A 21,478-nucleotide genomic window follows, 5' to 3' on the forward strand; every position below is an offset into this window, starting at 1 on the left:
CAAAACTTAAAACAATAATTATCTATTTCAATATTAACTGTGTTTTCTGCGTTAGTTTTAATTGTAACTTAACACTTGTGTCGCAGTAGCATATTTGCCAATAATACGCTATGGTTTTACAGAATAAACTTCACATTGTGCTTTTGACTAATATTTGTATGTATTTTGAGTGTTAATACAGTGATGCAGAGTAGTAACAAAGTAAATATTACTAACTTTTTTTTCTTTAATTTAATTTCAGGTTCAATCCTGTGAATGCGCTGTGAACCTTTTATCGAATCATTTATACCTATAATGGTAAGTACACAAATTTGATTTTCGATTCAATTATCATGGTAAAAAAAAAAAAATGTAGATTTAATTTCATAGTATGAAAGTACGGTAGACTTCCATCCAATGGAGATTCAATATTGAAATTGAAAATAGTAAATCAGTCACGACCGGCTTTAACCCTTTACTTGCATAAGACGGATATATCTGTCGTGATAATTCTTTTACTGAGTGCGTACAACGAACATAGCCCCTATCCATTCTTGATTTTTTTAAATAGCCTGTATGTATGGTACGACAAGCTAAACGCTTGAAACTTACACTGTTAAGTTAGTTGCAGTTTTGTGCTCAAGAGAGAAGCACGTTCGGATAGTTTCCTCCTCTCCTCATTTTTCATATGATCTTGCATTGTATTTTAGCGCTGTTAATGAAGCTCTTCACGGTCCTCAGTAGAAGATTAAGCATACAGCTTTGTAAGTTTACAGGATTAGTAATTTGCTATAGTTAGAATACAGTCTATAGTTAGAATAGAATATAGTACAACCTCTCAAATCCGAACTAATTGGGGCTGAACCCTGTTCGGATTTCGGGGGGTTCGGATTACCCGGGAAATAATATTACGTACTTATTTCGTCACTGAATTGGCGGTAAAACAACGACTGAGGTTAGACAGGGTAGCCCAGTGGTCGAAAGGGCAGTGACCTTGACTGGCGGGTGTACACTCATGTCCAAAATGATTGTCGCATATATATAACTGTCTTCTTGTAATTAGATAATGATTTTGAATAAATATTAAGTCTAAAAATGTTAAAACCTTAAAAAAACTAAATTTGTGTGATTAAATCTTTTTTTTTTTCCATTTTCCAGCTGTAGTTAATTTTTTTTTCCTGAGAACGTGTTCGTATTTGCCGGGTTTTCGGATTTCCGGGATTCGGATTGAGGGGTTGTACTGTATATACGTTTATTCCTCACTTTTTCATTCCATCCTTCCCCTCCTCTAGCAGCGTAGACGAAGTTTATCTGTAACAATATTATAAAGATATGCCTGAGGTTTGTGCTTTTTACTAGAAAATTAGCTATCGTGAACTAGATCTGACGGCCGAAATTAGCTTTTAAAGGGCTTATTAAAGGGACTAAGTTCAAGATGAAACTTGTTCTTGAGGCGCGAAATCTATATCAAAATATCACTTCTGGCTATCTTTCTGTATTTGCTCCAGTTCTTCTTGACAGACGAACAAAGCCGTTCTATAATATTTCACACCATATACTTATATACTGCTATCTCGTTCTGTATTTCCCTCTGGTTCTTCTTGACAGACGAACAAAGCCATTCTGTAATATTTCACATCATATACTTATACATTGCGGTCTCTTTCTGTATTTGCTCTGGTTCTTTTTGACAGACGAATAAGGCCGTTCTATAATATTTCACATCATATACTTATAATTGCTGTCTCTTTCTGTATTTGCTCTAGTTCTTCTTGACAGACGGACAAAGCCGTTCTATAATATTTCACACCATATACTTATATACTGCTATCTCGTTCTGTATTTCCCTCTGGTTCTTCTTGACAGACGAACAAAGCCATTCTGTAATATTTCACATCATATACTTATACATTGCGGTCTCTTTCTGTATTTGCTCTGGTTCTTTTTGACAGACGAATAAGGCCGTTCTATAACATTTCACTCATTTACTTATACATTGCTGTCTCTTTCTGTATTTGCTCTAGTTCTTCTTGGCAGACAAACAAAGCCATTCTATAATATTTCACATCATATACTTATACATTGTTGCTGTCTCTTTCTGTAATTGCTCTAGTTCTTCTTGACAGACGAACAAAAAGAAGCCATTCTACAATATTTCATTTCACATAAATGGCTATCTCTTTCTGTATTTCCTTTGGTTCTTCTTGACAGACGGACAAAGCCTTCTATAACACTTCACACTACATAATTATACATTGCATAGTTTGGAAGCCTAAAAATCTGTTATACTCACCGCCAAGCTTTTCTGCATGTGACTTACCACCAAGGTCTTTTCATTCATCTAAATAAGATTGCACACACGACGAGATGAGATAGATTCGAAACGCCACATCAGTTCTATGATATAGTTTCAAGACGAAAAGCCTAATCTCTTTTCTTGTGCTTATTCCTACAAATAACAGTATTTTAGGATGTATTTTATTTAAGTAACTATTTTCTTTTCCCACAAGGACTGTAAACTGCAGAATCTCGTAAGAAATTTTATATGACATTCAAACCTTTGAGGAGGAACTGTAAGAAACATGGGATTTGTTGATAATACAGGAAATGGACGAAAGTAATTTGAACAAAAGAATTGTTGAAAGAGCAGAGATTATTCTATAATTGAAAACCTTGGGGGGAAATAATGATAACTCTCAAAATACGTGAACAATGAGTGAAACAGTCTATGCTGCTTGACGCCGGTGGATCTGTTATTCCTCGGAGAATTACCGAGTTTGGTCAACAGATGACAGAGATATGGCCAAATTCCTTACAGTTTCTCAATTGTGTGTCACTATACGTACCCAAACATTCAAAGCCTTGTATCTCAAAATCATGTCAGTGTGGGATATCATTTATTTTCCCCCGAGGTCTTCAATTATTGGATTCAATTTATTTTTTGGACAAAGTTCTAACATTTCACCTCATGAATTTGGTTCAATTATTATAAAAATTATTGTACAATGTACATTGGAAAAATAGGGAATACGTACTGCCAATTTTTGGCGATAGTGTAGAGCCTTTACAATTAACTTAAGAATTTAGGCCAACGTCGAACCCTCCGTAGCCCATACGGGAAGTTAAATCTGGATCTAAGCCTGTGTACAAAAGCACTTAGTTTTATGGAGTAATGTAGGAAATTTTTGTGATATGTGTGAACGTTATTTAGAGGAACGAAATGCAACTTTGATTCGCATAGGGAAGTCAACAATCAAATAGTTTAAGAGAGCTTTACCCCTCCCTCTTTCGTCCGACCCTATTCTATTTGAAACGAGGAGTCATCACATGAATAATAAACTATCTTTTACAATATGTCTATTCAATATTCTAAACGAATCGAAATGATTGTAGCAAAACAAATGTAGTGCTTCATTGCAGGATGCATGTGACAAGACGGCTTGACAGGAAAACGCGTAGATTACCGTTTCTGATATGGTACATCCTGCTTTGTTCACATGTTTTTTTTTTAGTAGACTTAATTTAATTGTACAGGATTTATGATTAACATTTAGTTCATCGTATCATTTTTGTTTCGGAACCTCTTGTGGTTCACTTAATTATATTTGTAATGTAAAATACTACCTATATTTTAACATACTAATGATGTGAAAATACAAATCCTAAACATAAAACATATTTTCTTTTTCTATGTACATTGTGTAAGTGCAAACCTTAACCATAAAAATTATATATGTGACCTTGTTTACTTCTAGTAATACTTTCTCATATTAGATCATAGGACTTTCTCGTTAATTTTGCAATCATAGGCGTAAATGCTATTAGACAGAGGCCATCCTGTACAGTACTGTGCCTTAGAATACCGTTGAATCACTGCTAGTGAAACCGTGCTAGTTGCAGAAGAAACGGGTCCATAATCCTTCCTAGCAAAATATCCTAGTTACGTCAATACTTGTAATCACTATATTTATTTATCTTTAAAGCTTGTGATCCGGGATTTGATATAGGCCACAACGATAATCTCCAAAGTTTAAATGAAGTTTCAAACTGAAAAGTTTATGGCTATAAGAAGATAAACAAGCAGTGTCTCTGTACTGTGGCTTAAAGAAACTACACCGATATTACCTCGAAAATGTGGAACAAATGAAAACATCTTTGCCTTCTACACTCAGTCCTTCACAAGCCCTGGCGTATTTCGCTCACTATGCTTGGTATTGATTTAGTAGCCATGGAATCACAAATAACGAAATTACACTTACAAAACAAAGTGTTCCTAGGCGGACACGAAATAAGATGTACAATCCTCTAAACAATCTGAGTTAGCACGGCACTGATAACGGATTCTTACCTCTATTGAAATAGTAACGTCCTTCCACGGAACCTTCCCGAAGCAAACAACATTGCATGGCGTGGTGATCTCAGCGCTATCTCCCAGAGTATTCGTCAAATCGGACTTTTCCAAGCCCAGGGCACATACTGGAGGTGGATTCTAGTGGATTTCGTCGGAAATGTCTCAGCACTGAACACTTGGCGTATTTAGTTGCAGAGAGAGGCAGAGGAGAGAATCTGTGATTGTTAGAGTTACATTAGAGTCTTATACATACTCCTCATTGTGTATGACAATATTTCATCGTCTCCGGGGCTGTTCAGGTCACGTGTCTGACTGGTTCTTGGTTACGGATTGTCCGGGTCTGACCCATTCCATCACTGAACTGGGAATCATTACAGTTTATTTAATCATTCCGTACTATATAATAGGCACTAAATCAGAACCCTATAAGGGGGCACGGTAGCTTAGTGGTAGAGGGTTCACCTCCTGTGCATGGGGTCCCTGGTTTGAACCCAGCTCGCTTCAAGTGGACTTTGTGGTGGACAAACACTGTGTTCGTGGATTTCCTCGGGGTTCTCCTGTTTCCTCCCATTTTATTCATTCCACCTTCCATTCATTTCTTATCAACACCGTCTCCTTTAGCCTAACCGGCATAACCGTAGGATGTAAAACTGAAAGATTTCATTTTCAGAATCCTATAGTTGCTTAGTTGTCTGTGCTCTTCGTAAATGTCTTTGTTCATTGTTTATGTGCGCAATAAAATTTGAAATACTTTCTTTCTTTGTTTGTTCGTTTATATGTAGTGTATAGTAATGTACGTATTAAATAATAGGTGTCCAACATTTATGACTTCCCTTATGAGCCACAACTTATTTGAGGTGGAGCGTAAAACTTGGCATCTAAGCAAATCAACAACTTGATATTTTGTGTCCGACACAGCAAGAACATATTTTAATTATGGATTATGGGGAGGTGAGATGGGATAGAGGGGATTATTAGAGGTCTAAACTACTGTATTTGTGAAGATTTAAAAGTAGATGTTGTATTGCTGTGTCATATCAGGGAAATTTAAAGGGTGAGAAGTCGAGGACTTGAGGGTGGGGAGGGAGAGATGGGCAGGCGTGGATCCAAGGGGGCTATAGGGGCTATAGCCCCCCTTGACAATCAGCTATACACTGGATAAAATGGGCTTCAATCCTGCTTTACATTGGATAAAGTGGCAAACTATGGTTTAGCCCCTCCCTTGATCATATCCTGGATCCGCCACTGGAGACGGGTATCCTTGCTATTACGATTATAGAGCCGGTTCAAGAAAACATGATCTTTCGGAAGTGAATGGGACGTGTAAGGAATTAGGTCGCGAAATTAGTATAAGTCTTTAACTAGTTAAAAAATGTGAAATAAAACTGATTATATAGTATTTTTTGTTTGTGGGCATGGAAAACATTTTTTAAAAACCTGACCGGAGTGAAGGAAATTTATAATGCAAGGAAAAACTTTAAATTTTCCTGTAGTGAATTTGTGAGAAAGCATATGGAAACACTTGTTTCATATTGTACTTAAACACACTAAGAACAGCAGCTGCCGAAGACGAAAAGGTGTTCACACCGTCAATAGGCTTTAACAAAGGATCTATCGTTCATCTGCTCACAATACATGCTCCCCCCTTTTCTGTCTATGCCTTTTTTTCTTTATAATTCTTCTGTCTCACCTTGTCTTCCAAATTTTCTCATATGGTATTTGCTGGAGTTTTCTATAGAGCACTATGTCAGAAATGTAGAGTAAAAAAGTTTAGTAGTATTACACAGGAGAAATCATAAGAAAATAGACCTATTGGATAATAAAATTTATAGACAAATACAATCATTGTACGCTAGTTGAGATTTTTAAAAGTCCCAACTCTTATCTTTAAATGATATTTTATGACGGTAGCTATGTAAATACAGCTCCAGCAATAGCACAAGTGTACAGTCTTCTACAAGAAACTTGACCACCCATCTCCCTTGAAAAAACATATGTACTCTTGTTCATGGATCTAGAAGAGCTAGATCCTATTTTATTGTAAACCTGTATAGAATATGTACATGTGATCTCTTCTGTTGTATCACTTGTAAATTCTTGTACATGGTTCCTTTAATCCTAATTTTCCATTTATCCCTGGCGGAAAATTAATTGGTATGTGCAAGTGACTATGTGTGCGTAATAGATCCATAATAACTCAGTTCTCGTATGAGTGGTATCCTGTATCATAATTCTCCAATTATTTCTGGAGAAACACAAATTAACACGAGCGGGTAACCATATGTGTAATGAAGCCACAATAACTCAGTTCTTGTATGCGTGGTATCCTTAATCCTAGTTTTCCATTAATCTCTAGAGGAGTATTAATTAACACGTGCAAGTGACTTTGTGTGTAACGAAGCCACAATAACTCAGTTCCTGTATGCATGGTATCCTTAATCCTAGTTTTCCATTAACCTCTAGACGAGTATTAAGTGTATTACAATTCATCCTCATTATCATTGGAAGGTTTCTGGTACCATTAGCATATCTCTTGCAGCATGTTTCCAATTCATGGATTTGCTGTCCTACGCTGATCCATTTGTTTTCAACTGACATCTACCGTATTTAATATCATCTATAAAGTTTAATGTTATTTTTCAGAAAAATCTCAATGTGATACATGCTTGCAATTTCAAAGTATACTGTTTCCAAAGCACCCAATGTTGAATTAAGTTAATTTACTTTAAAGAGACGATAGGAAAGAAGAAAGTGCAGTAAACGTGACAAAAAAAAAAAAATCGAATTTGAGCTTTCAATGATCCCATATATATCGGAAAAGTTATTTTTGGATGCATGGTCATTCGTCCGTCCGGACTAGGATCCTTACTGCAACCAAGCCTCGCAAGGCTGCCTTGAGCTGAGGGGGCTATCCTTCAAGACTCACCTGAACCAGCAGGCGCCTTGGAGACTGCCTTGAGAGAAGGGGCACCGTGCAAAACACCTATTTCCTGTCATTTGGTCAATAACAAGATAGACACTATTTTAGTCTCTGTAATCAAAGACATCTGTATTTAACAAATTTTATAATAAATTGGTGAAGGGGATAAATCTCGGTCCATTATTGTCTTTACCAAATCATTACAATATTGGAAATAAAATAAAATCGTAAAATCAAGAAACGTGAGAGGAAAACTTCCAGCTCCAAACATTTTATTATTATTATTATTATTATTATTATTATTATTATTATTATTATTATTATTATTATTATTATTATTAATAATAATAATAATAATTCTACGTATATAAAAGATGCTGTGACTAACTAACTGACTGACTGACTAATCAATGTCTGAGCCAAGCTGAAGCTACAAACTTGAAATTTGAGCAGTAAATAGGGTTTAGGATGAAAGGTACTACTAATTAAGGATTTTTTCTTTATATTCGATTTGGGAGGAAGAGAGATTAAGGTTGCAATTATTATAACATGACGTACAGTCATGTCCAAAATGACTGTCGCATGCCTATAAATATGTTGTTGTAGGAATATAATTTCTTTCTTGTTCATTTAGCAAGATTTTCTTTTAGTCATTCTAACTTTCGTATTTATAATTCTTTTCCTATGAAATTTACCACAAATATACATTTCCAGATTATACACACAATAGGAGTATTAAAAGTACTCTCCAAACTCATTATCAAATTATATTCTTACAGAAGACAGTTATAGATATGCGATAATCATTGTGGACATGACTGTACATATCTCGGAATTCCTTAAGAGTCTTCATCTCGGCGAAATTAAAATACCGCTAATTTTACATTAATTATGTGATATCTTCAAATAGGTAAAAGATAATCAAAATGTGGAACAAGAGCGCCCTAGACAATATTATTTTACATGAGAAACCGTTATCACGACTCACTTATCTGCTTTCGATTTCAAGCCACTTTGAAAATCGGCATTTATTTTCGCGTTTTTAAACAGCTGAAAACGGAAAGCCACTAGGTGACTTGTGATAACGGTACCTCACGCAAAATAATATTGTCTAGGGCGCTCTTGTTCCATATTTCGATTATCTCTTATCTATTTGAAGATATCACATAATTAATGTAAAATCAGCGGTATTTTAATTTCGCCGGGATGAAGACTCTTAAGGATTAGAGATATGTAATTTGGTATTTGGAATTTTCATTTAAAATAATTAAACCTTGTTTCAGTGGTTTTTGATACTTGACCCAGAAGGGAAGAAAAACGTGTAGGGGTGGTTCACTAAGACTCACACTTGAGGGGTTGGACTTTTGTAAAAGTTTTCTAAGAAAGATGTAGAAAGAACAACGAAAAAGTATTATCCACAGTAAAATATGGAAGCATTCGCAAACTTTTTTTTTTTTTTTTTTTTTTTACAGTTACAGTTGACAAAAATACAGTTGAGTCCGGAAAACTCGGTCTAAACTGGACCGAAGGGGGGCCAAGTTTGTTAAAATGCTTGATTATCAGGAATGAAGTTAAAAAAGAATAAGTACGAGTGTCTCCTCAGAAAATACAGTACTGTACTTCTATGTATGGGTTGCTTGAGAATACAAAAGAGAATAAACTGCCCAAGGAAAAGAACATACTTTATGAAGGCATAGAGCCTTTACTATACACAAACATGAAAATTAATGAATACATACATGTATAGTAATTTACCTGATAATACAGACTTCAAAAAAATACCCAGCATTGACCTTGAACGGGTCTGTGGATTTTTTTTTTTTGTCCTGCAAGGGCGTGGCCGAGTTACCCGTACTGCCGAGTTGTCGAGTGCTGAGTTTTAGGGACTCTACTGTAATTACTAGGGATGGCCACAAAGATCCGGTTCCGGCGGAACCGGTTCTCGGAGATCCGGTTTTCAAAACCGGTTCCGGACCTGGATCCGAAAACGCGGTTCCAGAACCGGATCTTAGGAACCGGTTCCAGATTGGATCCGAAAACCCGGTTCCAGAACCGGATCTTAGGAACCGGTTCCAGACCTGGATCTGAAGAACCGGTTCCAGACCTGGATCCGAAAAACCGGTTCCAGATCTAGATCCGAAAAACCGGTTCCTGGACCGGATCTTCTAGAACCGGATCCGTTCAGACCCGAAAACCGGTTCCAACAGGAACCGGTTCTGGACATCCCTAGTAATTACCCAGTCTGATGTTTTCTTATTTGTTTCTTTTTCATAAGATTTCATGCATGACAGTCTTCTATCGCTATGAACACAATAATTACAATCCAATGACCTTGGATAAAGAATGCTGTATTACTGTTGACTCTTCTGCCCGTTTCCTGTTGTTTTCTTGCTAATTACAGTTGATTTTCTCTGTTTCTCAATATCAGAAGAGAAAACTAGTCTTGAGGATGAATCAAATATCCCATAGATAAACAATGTTGTAGATAACACTATCTGATCAGTCAATGTTCTCTAGATTACAAGATTAACTGTATCGGCGTTATCGCATAATCAGGACGTTCCTGCACAATATCTGGATTCAGCTGTGAATCAGTTACAATTAGGGTGATCATACTCTCTTTTTTCTTTTAACTCCTAAATGCCATAGTTAAATTTTGCTGTAATATGATTATGTGTTCGTTTCCAACTGCACTATAAACACTGTTTTGTTGTACATTTTCGTTTTGTAATACCGTTTTAGTGGGAAATTATTAATTTATTCCAAAATAAAAACTTTTGCTGTATTTTCCTTCTTAAGTGTCCCACTTTCCCCTGTCGAAATTATTGCACCCTAACATGTCTGCACCCAGAAACTTTTGTTGCGAGCAGGAGCTGATCTAGGACGGGACTTCTGGGGGGCGGTGGGTTGTAATATTGCTACTTAGAGGTACTTGTAACGGATTCAAACTCTCTGATGGGTTTTATTTATATATAAAATAAGAAAGTTTCCTCTTCTGTGGCGGAGCTATCGCTCCTGTCGCACCCCCTGGATCCACCCCTGGTTTCGTGGGGTCCAATGATACAAGACATTATGTTTTTTGTAATATCCAACAGGTGTTATTCAACAGCCGAAGAAAAAGATAAATAATTTTTAAGTACAGACACGTATATTTTCACAAAAAATTATGAAATTAGATTATTTCTATTAGAAAAAGTGAGGGGTATAAGGTGAAATCTTTAGTATAACAAGTATTTCTCCGATTAACAACTATAGTTTTATTAAGAAAAGGTACTGTACATCGACTTACGAAGTTCGTACTCGATGCTTGTGTCTGCATTATGTATTAATAGAGTTCCTTCTTGGCGAAGCAGTTAGGGATGTGCCTTTGGCGTGGAAGACCCGAGTTCGATTCCCAGCGTAGCTCCACGTTAAGTTTAGGTCCACGTCTCATATAGCCTCATTGCTGAAAGTGACAATAAAATAATAATAATAATAATAATAATAATAATAATAATAATAATAATAATAATAATGTCGTGATATCCTGAAATGTTATGCAACCTTACTTTAGATATTTCTAATGCTGGTTGTAGAAAGACCAGGGGCACAGTGAAAATTATTATAATAAACGGCAGACGTCTCACTGTCAGTCCATCACGCTAATTCATAATAGTGAATAGCCAGGTTAATAGATGTCGCTACGTGTGCTATCAGTTGTCTACCTGATGTTAACAGATATCACCACTTGCGATAGATAGTTGTGTGTAACGGAGTTCTTGAATAATTGCACAAAAATATGGTATTTAAGTTCGGGTGGTTTGGCGGACAAAACTCAATAAACACATAAATGTTACAACATATGCGTTTAGCGAGAAAAAATGAAGAAAGATGAGACACATAACAGTCGGTAGAAATTATTGAACTGAATAAAGTGACATGTACGAATGTAAAACCTCATGTGTAATTTTCGAGAAAAATGGAGGCAAACAAATTTATTTTTAAAAAAAAATGCTGTATGTACGAATACCATGCCACTTATTGAGATGAAACTGATATTAAGAAATGTACTCTCATTAAGCTCTTAATTGTGATACTGATATGATGACAACACACAGTACAATTAATGAGATATGAAGGGTTCTGGCGAAAAAGAAGATTGAGAACGCCAACGGTTAACAAGATATCAGGCGTTCCGAAAAACAAAAGGTTGTGAACGCCAACTGTTAACGAGATATAAGGCGTTCCGAAAAAAGATGGTTCGAACGCGAACGGTTAACGAGATATGAAGCGTTCCGGAAAAAAGAAGGTTGAAAACGCCAACGGGTAACGAGATATGAAGCGTTCCGTAAAAAACGAAGGCTGAGAACGCCACAGATAGCTTATTTTCTTATTGTTCCTCCAATTAGTTAAGCCGATGCTCCAATCAATATTTGAATTTTTAAAAAAAAGTGTGTGGATTTCTCAATGTTAGGGAGTGGGATTATTCACCAGAATGATCTTGACGGGTTCGCCCCCTTTAGTCTGCTTTTGCAGTCAAGAACTCTTTGACTAGTAATAGGTGTAAATATTACTTTTGGTGGACTTACACTTCTCTTCCGGGAAGCCTCAATAGTCTAAAAATATAATTAACTGTCAGTTTCTGCTTAACTTAAATTTTAGCTTTAGCTCTGAAGAATTATAGCTTTTAATTAAACATGATGAGCTATCGTGTACAGCGAGCCGAAGGCTTGAGAACAACAACAATAACAACAACAACTACTACTACTACTACTACTACTACTACTACTACTACTACTACTACTACTACTACTACTACTACTACTACTACTACTACTACTACTACTAATAATAATAATAATAATAATAATAATAATAATAATAATAATAATAATAATGGGCTGTATGTTTAAACAAGTTGTATTTTCGGAAATTCTCATGTCTTAGTGTTTTAACTGAGTGATGGTTGACAACACTCTTTCTCCTTTGACGTATTCTCCTTCGAAGCATAAAAATTCTAATAGAAAAATATCAAACGTCGTAAACTTGAGAAGATAGCAACACTAGCTTTGGCAACGCTTCATTCCTTTTCTTTTTGGACAAAAAATTATCTTCTTGAGCCACACACAATTCCTATGTTTTCTTTCCGTCGTCTTGGGAAGATTACTTTTCTGTCCAGTTTGTTTGGCCTCGTCGTCTGAAAGACTTCTGATAAAAACACGTCCCTATCTCAGTTCTACAAGACACACCACACACCCTAGGAAAAAATAAGAACCAAATACTGTGTTGGAGGCATAAAAGATTTTTTTCTCATCCTCAGTTCAGCGTTTCATACATAAAACTGGAACTCTTGCATGGAGCCAGAATTCTGTCGTTTATTATATACTAGGCTAGCTTTCAATCAATCTGCAATATTTTCAGCTGCTAACACTGTAGTGATGGAATATATGGACGAGAATTGTCTCTCTCTATGCTTGTCTGGTTACATATAGCTGTAATCCACGTAATGAAAGGAGCGGGAACTCTTTAAAAGTCATTTGACCTGACAGTACTTAAGAAATGTACGTATTTTATTCTAGTACATCCAACTTTAAAATCATTTTAACTTATGGTTTATGATCTATTGTATAAGAACATGCAAAAGGTATGGAAAAGGGTAAATTTTTAACCATGCAGTTCAACCATTTTTCTGTAACAATAACAAAATAAAGAATATTAACCATGCAGATGGAGAATACACCAGTATCCACCATACTACAGAGACACATTTTTCTCCACATATATAACTCGTATCCTAAGTTCTTAGAAACCTTTACTTTATTAACGGCTTTCTATTTTGTACTAGTGGGTGTGTTTCGTAATTCACTGGGAAGTACAGGGTGGCGCAAAAGTAGGTATATACCCCTGCATTGATCAAGTATAACATTCTAGTTTATGGATATATTTGCTTCGACTGTTCCGGGCTTAAATAATAAGTAAAAAGAACAAATAATAAAGAAACTAGGTCTACCTGTTTGATAAGAATAAGAATACAATGAGCTGATCAATACGGGACTGTATACCTACTTTTGGGTCACCCTGTATAAGAACTAAATGTGCCTCAGCGAGCAAAGACAATCGAAGTAGCACACACAGAAAAAGAGTTAAGGTTCTGAAGGCTCAGGAGTGGGTTCTATTAGAAGTCACTGGAACTGAAAATATTACCTTAAAAGACTAACACACATTTTATCATACACGTCACACCCGTAGCTAGGGTTTGGCCAGGAGGGCTCAGCCACTTGAAACTTTCAATCCTTTGTTGGTATCTATATAAGTATAAATGTAAGATGAATTCAAATTCCAAAATGGTCTCGGTCCTCCATATATTGATGATCTCGCTACGGATATGATCAGGGCCGGATTTAGGAGGGTGCAAAGGTGCACGTGCACCACCGCCCCCTTCGTTGTAAATATACACTAACTAAAGTGAGAAGTTAGCAGTGAGTTTTGCAAAATCAATAGTTTAAGTCAGTTTTCTGAAGGTTGAAGGAAAAGAAATCAACGAGAGCAAGCACTTAGCATTTCCAAAGGAATTCCTCATTCACATTACAGATACCTAAAGACATTTAAAATACTCAAATTTAATTAAAATGTACTGGTAATTATTTGTACCTCTCCCCCCCGCCTCAGAGAATCCTGGATCCGGCCCTGGATATGATACACTTGAAAACATTACTTTCCTTTTTGATTCGCGTTTGTGAAATTAACAACGATTTATATCTAGGTAAGAGATACATAGTTTCGTTTAAATTGATTTCTCAAATTGTGTTTGGACAATCCTCTGGAAAAGCTATAGCTGACCTTCTTCGATATAAATTGTTAACTTCACAAACGTGTTTCTAAATACAGAAGTTAGCATCACGCGTTAGTCAGCCTGTTAACACAATGCCAAAAACGATTCTGTATAGGACCCTTAATGTTTACATGTATCACTCTACGCATATATGACTATATGTATGTATATATAAAGAAAGGAGTGACTATGTTTGAGGTCTTGTAATAAAAGTAGCATGCAGCACTCGAGAAATTCCTTCATTGGAGTATCCAACTTCAAAGTCAGTTGAGCTATGTACAATGTGGTTTACTCTGTATCTCTCTTACTTTAATGATATTTCAAAGAGATTTCAAGGGAAAAAGGAAACTGAAAAAAGAAGAGGAGAATAAAAGCAACAGAGATAGGTATAGGGAAACAACTAAACAACTTTGTCGAGTACTTTTCTACAAACTGAAAAGCAGTTTACAGAAAAGTGAAAAGCGGAAACTAAAGTTTGTTGGTAAAACTTTTTTATTTTATTATTTTTTTAAAGGAGAAAGTGAATATATGAAGTAATACATGTCCAATTGTTCAATGTTCAAATTCGTTTCACATAATTAAATCAAAAGCAAACAATACATGCAGTGGCGGATCAAGAAGGTTAAAAATGGAAGCAGCCAGAATCCAGGTTATGATAGGTACCGTATATAATGAGTTTACTATAAACTTTAAAAATAGATCATGAGTTTACTATAACTTTAAAAATAGATCATGAGTTTACCGTGTACTATAAACTTTTAAAATTTATAAACAATAGCTTAAATTATTTTTGTTGCTCAAAAAACTGGGGGATAGGCTCTCCCGGCCCCGGCTAAAACTTGGTGCTATACGATATTAAGACGAAACTAATAGGCCTACGCTCACCTGACTTTTCATTATGACAGAAAGAAACAGTAGGCCCCATTGCCGGAAGCACAGAGGGGAGGGGGGGAGATTCTACTGGGTCCGGACCCGTCCAAAACTTCGTACTTTCTGAATGAAACTATACTTATTTAACTAGGAAATGATTGATATAGCACAAAAATTTGATCTTACACTTCATTTGTTCTCTTTCTCGTGTAAAATCAATCTACTTCTATCATTTTATCTCTGAAAATACAGGTAGAAATATTTTACAATTACTTATCGTGTTTTGGGGTGGAGAACAATACCCGTTCAATCAGTAGCGTACGCAGGAATTTATTTCGGGAGGGGTCCAAACTCAATATGAGGGTATTTTATATTAAAATTCCTAGAATTACCCCTAAAATTAGGCTAAATTTACACAAAAGTTCTCAAAAACCACAAGTGCTAGAAACGTGCCGTTTTCCCTGGTCGATTCCAAATTTTGTGTAATATGCCAGTTCTCAGTCAAATTAAAAAAAAAAAAGTTTTATTTTTTTATTCTAAATTTTAGGCGCCGTTTTAACCCTATTAGTTTAACATTGCCAGCAGGATGTTAAGGTTGATACCCTTGTGAAAGGCAACCGGCAGAGGAGCTACGTATAGCGGGTTGATGGACATTTCAGGCGCTTTGCTTTAACCTGAATGACATAACCTATTGCAAACTGCGAACGTCAAAGGCTTGTGGATCCACAATGAGGCGTATTCGGATATGAAATTGTAAGAAAAAATTACATTTGGTAGCATCTATCACTTATCCAAGTTTGCCACAAACTCCCCGCAACATTCTATATATTAAAATACTACATTTATATGTTTGTCTATAGCAATTCAATCCCTTCGAGAGTTTTCCTGTCCTTTACTTGTATTCGTAAAGGGACTTGCACAGACATAGTGAGAAGTGGGAAGGAGATTCACGCTCATTAGAACTGTGCGCTGTGTAAAAAACACAGGTTCAGCTAGTTTTATGTAAAAAGTACTAATATATTTTGTACGTATTTGTAAATGTAAAAATTGTGTGGGATAAAATTAGTATATTTTGACTTGTATTTTCCAAGAACTGAACACCGTTCGGAAATCCAAGGGGCAATTGCCCCCGTTGCTTTCCGCTGCAGGCTGCCATGGTAGACTGTATATAGTATGGTTAATGAGGTATAGCCCAAATTTATGATTAATTATTGAACTTTAATAATTTTTGTTTAATTATAACATTGTTCAAATATAAGACATACTAATCGAAACAGATCACATCAAGATGTGCAAAGTAAAATGCTTGAACGTATGCTCTGACGCGTACATTTTGGTAATAATAATAATAATAATAATAATAATAATAATAATAATAATAATAATAATAATAATAATAATAATAATAATAATAATAATAATAATTTTACAGGAATAAATAGTAGGCCTATATCGTTCATTGCTAACAATAATTGATAAGTTTGGTTCTAATGAAACAGATGGTTTTTGGAAGTTTTCGAAATGTGAGTGTGGAGCAGAATGGAAAGAATTAGCTGGGTCGAGCGTATTAGGTGGTAGAAATGGTCGGTCACTTCAACTTAGGAGTTAGAAACGGTCGAATGCTAGGTCACATCAAGAGAATTTCGACTTATAAAGGTAAATTTCCACTCGTAGAGGTTCGAGGATACGAAAGTTCAAGTTACCGAGGTTTTCGAATATGATTATGAAACTCTTAAAACTCGACTTGCCGATGTAATTTTTTAAACTTTCGATGTACAGAGGTAATTTTAACATTTGGTGTTACGAAGACTTCAAGGAAATGTGAAAAACATCGAGTTATCGAGGAATGCGAGATATCGAAGTCCAACTGTAAATAATGTTATTTAGCAGATTGTATCTATTGCCTCTTTAATAATGATATACATACAGATGATATTCCATGCTACTTGTAAATAAATTAAATAAATAATAAAATAAACTAAATGTCCATAGTCTGATCATAACACAACTGCATAGGCACAACGGAGCATCCTAAAGGGGATAAACAATATACTATATGAACTATACGAAATATGCGTATTTATCAAAGCATTTACGTGGAAAATCCAACGAGTTTTGAAACATAAAGGAAATCGAATAGTGCCAACCAGCACTCGGTAATTGAATTATCGTCCATCCAACAGGAAACAAGATAATCTCGGCGTCAAACATTCTTCCTGCTGGCAAGAGCAAAAGAAGCGCGAGCAGCTGCCTTTTTTTTTCTTCTTCATTTGCTCTGCCATGTTCTTTTGTAGACGATTTTGCAAAGAGACTGAGTTGGAAACGCTGATCCAGAAACATCAACATCCGCGTTGATTCTCAAAGGTCTCCCAATGCACATTTGTTTGTTTCAGTCGCAGAGGTCAAAAGTTGAGGATGACAAAGCGATTGACCTTAAAACTCAAGGCTCCCGCTCCTCACTCATTGCTTGTGAAAGAACGATACTGAATTGACTCATCATTAGTGTTGTTTATACACTGCGCATGCGTGGCAGAAGATTTCGTGTAGCCTGGGGTTTGGCGCTCAAAGGAGTTTTTCGTGTGGTGGAGGGAGACATAAAGATAATCCTGCAAGCTGTGTTTCCGCATGTTAAGCTGAAATCACCACGTGATAAGCACGAGGTTCATCCACGCATTTTGTTCGTCCAAATTGTAGCAATAACTATTCCTTCCTTCGTAGGAAACGCGACAAAAAGTCCAATTTGTGTTAATGGTTGTACTTTTAAAGTGTGTTGTGACTGTGCTATATTTTGTGTGTGGGATGAGATGAATCTTGAATTTCTGCTTTCAAGTGCAAAATATGTAGCATTGAGCGTTGTTACTGTGTCTGTTATGATGTGTTTATTTTTTAGGTAAGTCTGTAAATTTAGGACCAATTTTTCACATAAGGGCCTCACACATTAATGGCATAAAATGTAAGTTTATTTACGGAGAGTAGGTTAGGCTAGGTTTAGATAGCTTACGTGGCAATTACGTCCATATGATTGATTCCAAGAGTAGGGGGGAGAGCAACCGACAGACGCTCTTATTTGCACATACCGTCTGTCAGACGATTATTCTTTCATTATCATAATTTAGGCAACTCAATAATTAGCCTAAGTTTACAATACGTAATGTTAACTTTCTTGGTGCATTTTAAGATATTTTATATCAGTGAGATCAATTATAATTTTGATTATTCAAAATTTGTTAAAAATAAGAAAATTCTCAAGAAACTAAGTTTAGAAAAGGGAGCTTTTCTTGTTCTTAGGGTCGTATCATGGTCGGGTAAATACGAGATATTGCAACTAAAATCTGAAATGATTACTGCAGTAAATCCGTAGAATGCGTTTTGAACGCGCGTAGTCGGGAGATCAGATAATCTTACACACTTTATGTACTTTTCTTAATGTATGCTAGGTAGGGGTGCACCCAATTGTGGGGTCCACCGGGTGCGTCCCCCCTCTAAAAATTTCGTAACTCAACATACATTTATACACATTCTTAATAAAACTATACGTGTTTTGCAGAGAAATATCTGATGTACACTAAGCATTTGACCTTATTTATCATCTGTATTATTTCTTTTCTGATAAAACTATTTCGTTCTATCATTTTTGGGGAGAATGTAGGTAGCAGTACTTAAAAATTATTTATCATTATTTTTTATGGAGGAGGAGGACTGTAGAAAAACACCAGTTCGATACTGTGTAAGTGTAGTGTCTTGTATCATTGGATCTCTCCAAATTTTGGACCGCCCGTCGTGCTTGATGCTAGACGGGAATAAAAGTTATGAAGTCGCTGAGAGTAATACGATTACCGCTATTACTATTATGCGAGATTCACTTTTTTAAAAGCAAAAGTTTAAACAATACACAGTAGTTATTCGTTTGTTCCAACGATGTCTTCATGTTCTGCCTAATGACCCTCGAGCACTTTGTAACACATTTTTTATCTAATTCCCTTTCTGCCTCATCTTCACAAAAATGGATATTGAGATTTAAGGGAAATTTAATACTAATTATTTTCCCGACAATTGCAGTTGCTTTCAGGAGCTCTTGGTTATCATTTGAGTATAAGTGTCAACAGAGTGAAGTCAGGGTGAAAGTTCAAACCCAATCAAAGTTTTGAACGTATGCAATTCCGATATTAGTGTCAACAGTGTAAAGTCAGAATGACAGTATTTGTAAATTCAAAGTATGGTGGAAAAATGTTATGAAGGGTATTTATACTGTATTAATAGAAGAATTGGAAACAAGAGTTACCGGTACTGGAAGTGTAGACATGGCTGTAAGGCTACAATTTTTCTCGTGGGTGAAGATGTTTCATCAAAAAATGGTTTCCATTCCTATGAAGCAGAAAAGATGGCAATTTATAGCAGAAGGTTAATAGACGAAATGAAGAGAGCAGTGTCCGAAAATCCTTTCGTAGCAGTGCCAAAGATTTATAGGCGGACAAAAATATTTGCTTATGTTGATCAATACCAGTGTTTCCTTCAATATACAGTTTTCGAAAATGGCTCTGATTGACTTGACTATTCTTAGTCCTTGGTAATGTAACAATGCTACGTCTCGTCCTACATTGTTAAAACAAGGAGCGAAGTCCTGGGAATTGGGAGGAATTCCGTCACTTCAAAATTTTGGGAGAAATTTTTCCCACTAAAATCTTACTGGGGTGTGTGAATAAAGTGACACTATTGTCAAAAGCCCGCAAATTAATTACAGTAATTTATGTGTATTTCATATTTTATTAATGACTGAACTAATATGAAATGAAATGAAATAATTAAGTTTTACATCTCACTGTTATGACGGCTAGGCTAAAGGAGACGGTGATGGCAAATGAATGAAATGGTGGAACGGAAAAAGTGAGAGGAAACGGAAGAACCCCTAGAAAATCCACACATACGGTGTTTGTCCACCACAAAACTCACTTGGCGCGAGTTGGGCCAAGGACCTCATGGACCAGAGCTGAACGTTCTACTACTGAGCCACCGCGTCCCCGGATGGATTAATAGCCACGTAAGTTTAATAATTATGAATATTCAAACATATGAGTGGAGGCGAACAGTGCAAAGAACTATTTTTGTGAACTGTCTCCTTCGACTGTTGCGATTTCGAACCCTATGTTAGAACATTCAGTCTTTTCACTGCACGTTGAATGTCGTACATTTTGGCAGTAAACTTGATGTATTTCGTTGAAACTTTAACGAAAGACGTTAGAAGTTGAGAAGAATCCGAAAGAGAGAGAGAGAGAGAGAGAAAATATAAACGTGTTCACCTTATAGACTAAATTCCAATCAGATCATTTGTATTTGATTTCGTATATAGAAGCTATCTCGTACTGCTTACATTTAGAACAATGAAGATTGTGTGTAAGCAAGTATGTCAAAATATGTGACAATTTTATGTATACATAAGTATGATTAAAAAAAAAAAATTCAAGGTTCTGTTATTCTCCGACTTGACAAGATATATGTGAATCCTTTAAGAAATTAACATTGTGGTTCCTGTTGCGATATTTTAATTTGTTATTGTGGTGCAAGCTTTGCTCCTATAAAGCTTTCTGCCGTAGATATTTGGAAGTGTTTATCAGAAACAAATTATGTAATAATTACTCTACGTTTGCTTTGTACATCATACTGGACACTTTCACTATATTTGTTATACTAAAAATGATTTTTAGGGTTGTTTGGTCACATAAAACATTTTTCCGCTCATGAGCTTAATCTAACTGGACTGCCCCTCACTCGTGGGCTCAAAACAATTACCGTGATTTTTTGTACGTCAGTGATCACAAGGGACAATTCTCTTCTGTTTCCGAGTAGGAATACAGTGCACCGTACAAAAACACTTATGATAAAATAAAGCAAAGAATTGAAAATCTACTCACATAATAATAATAATAATAATAATAATAATAATAATAATAATAATAATAATAATAATAATAATAATAATAATTTCGGTGTCACTTTCTTTGGCAATACAACAGAATTGCTGGCAACCAACTTATTAATTTAATTTTTGGCTTTCTTTCCTTTTTTCTTTCTTCAAAATACGAACTCCAAGATACAAATTTAAATGTGACGCAGGTACCTCCCCAATACCACAAAATTTGCTGGGTCAATACCACAAAATTTTAGTGTGATTTTAATGAGGTTAGAACTAGGGACCACTCACAACGAAGCCACGCGAGCTAACTATTCAGTTAAACTCAAGCTCAGCAATGAAGATAAACAAAATCTTGAACATCCACTTTCTTTTTCATGTTCTCTATACGCTCCCGCAGGTTAAAATTTGATGCATATCTTAACGAAAAGGAATTAAATTTTTTATAGTTTTATGTGTCACTTGCGACCTTCAAGCTAAAACGTTGAAAAATAAAAAATAAAATATAGTAGAATATACAATCAGTTTGTTGAAATATTGTGTAGGTTTAAAGATAGACGTTACGCGAAGTAAATTTCTTGAACATGACTGTATGATTTGATTTTTCGTAAACAATTACAGTATATATTTAGAGCACTC

The 21,478-nt window shown here is 35.7% G+C and overlaps 1 protein-coding gene across 4 annotated transcripts in view; it reads left to right on the plus strand.

Moving 5' to 3' along the window:
* The window catches only part of LOC145668156 (uncharacterized), a 319,521-nt gene that overhangs the window by 200,810 nt on the left and 97,233 nt on the right, over positions 1–21,478 (plus strand). For 2 of the 4 annotated variants that reach the window (XR_014127979.1, XR_014127980.1), the window contains one exon: positions 242–297. Coding sequence is in view for 1 of the 4 variants with exons in the window: in XM_081735746.1 (XP_081591872.1) it covers positions 17,454–17,821 (368 nt within the window). In the remaining 3 variants the exon portion in view is untranslated. Of the gene's footprint in view, positions 1–241; positions 298–16,954; positions 17,822–21,478 lie in introns of those variants that run through there. The other 2 variants (XR_014127978.1, XM_081735746.1) reach the window with 1 other exon arrangement.

The sequence above is a fragment of the Thermobia domestica genome, chromosome 13, assembly GCF_964235325.1.
Source record: "Thermobia domestica chromosome 13, izTheDome1.hap1.1, whole genome shotgun sequence".
NCBI lineage: Eukaryota > Metazoa > Arthropoda > Insecta > Zygentoma > Lepismatidae > Thermobia > Thermobia domestica.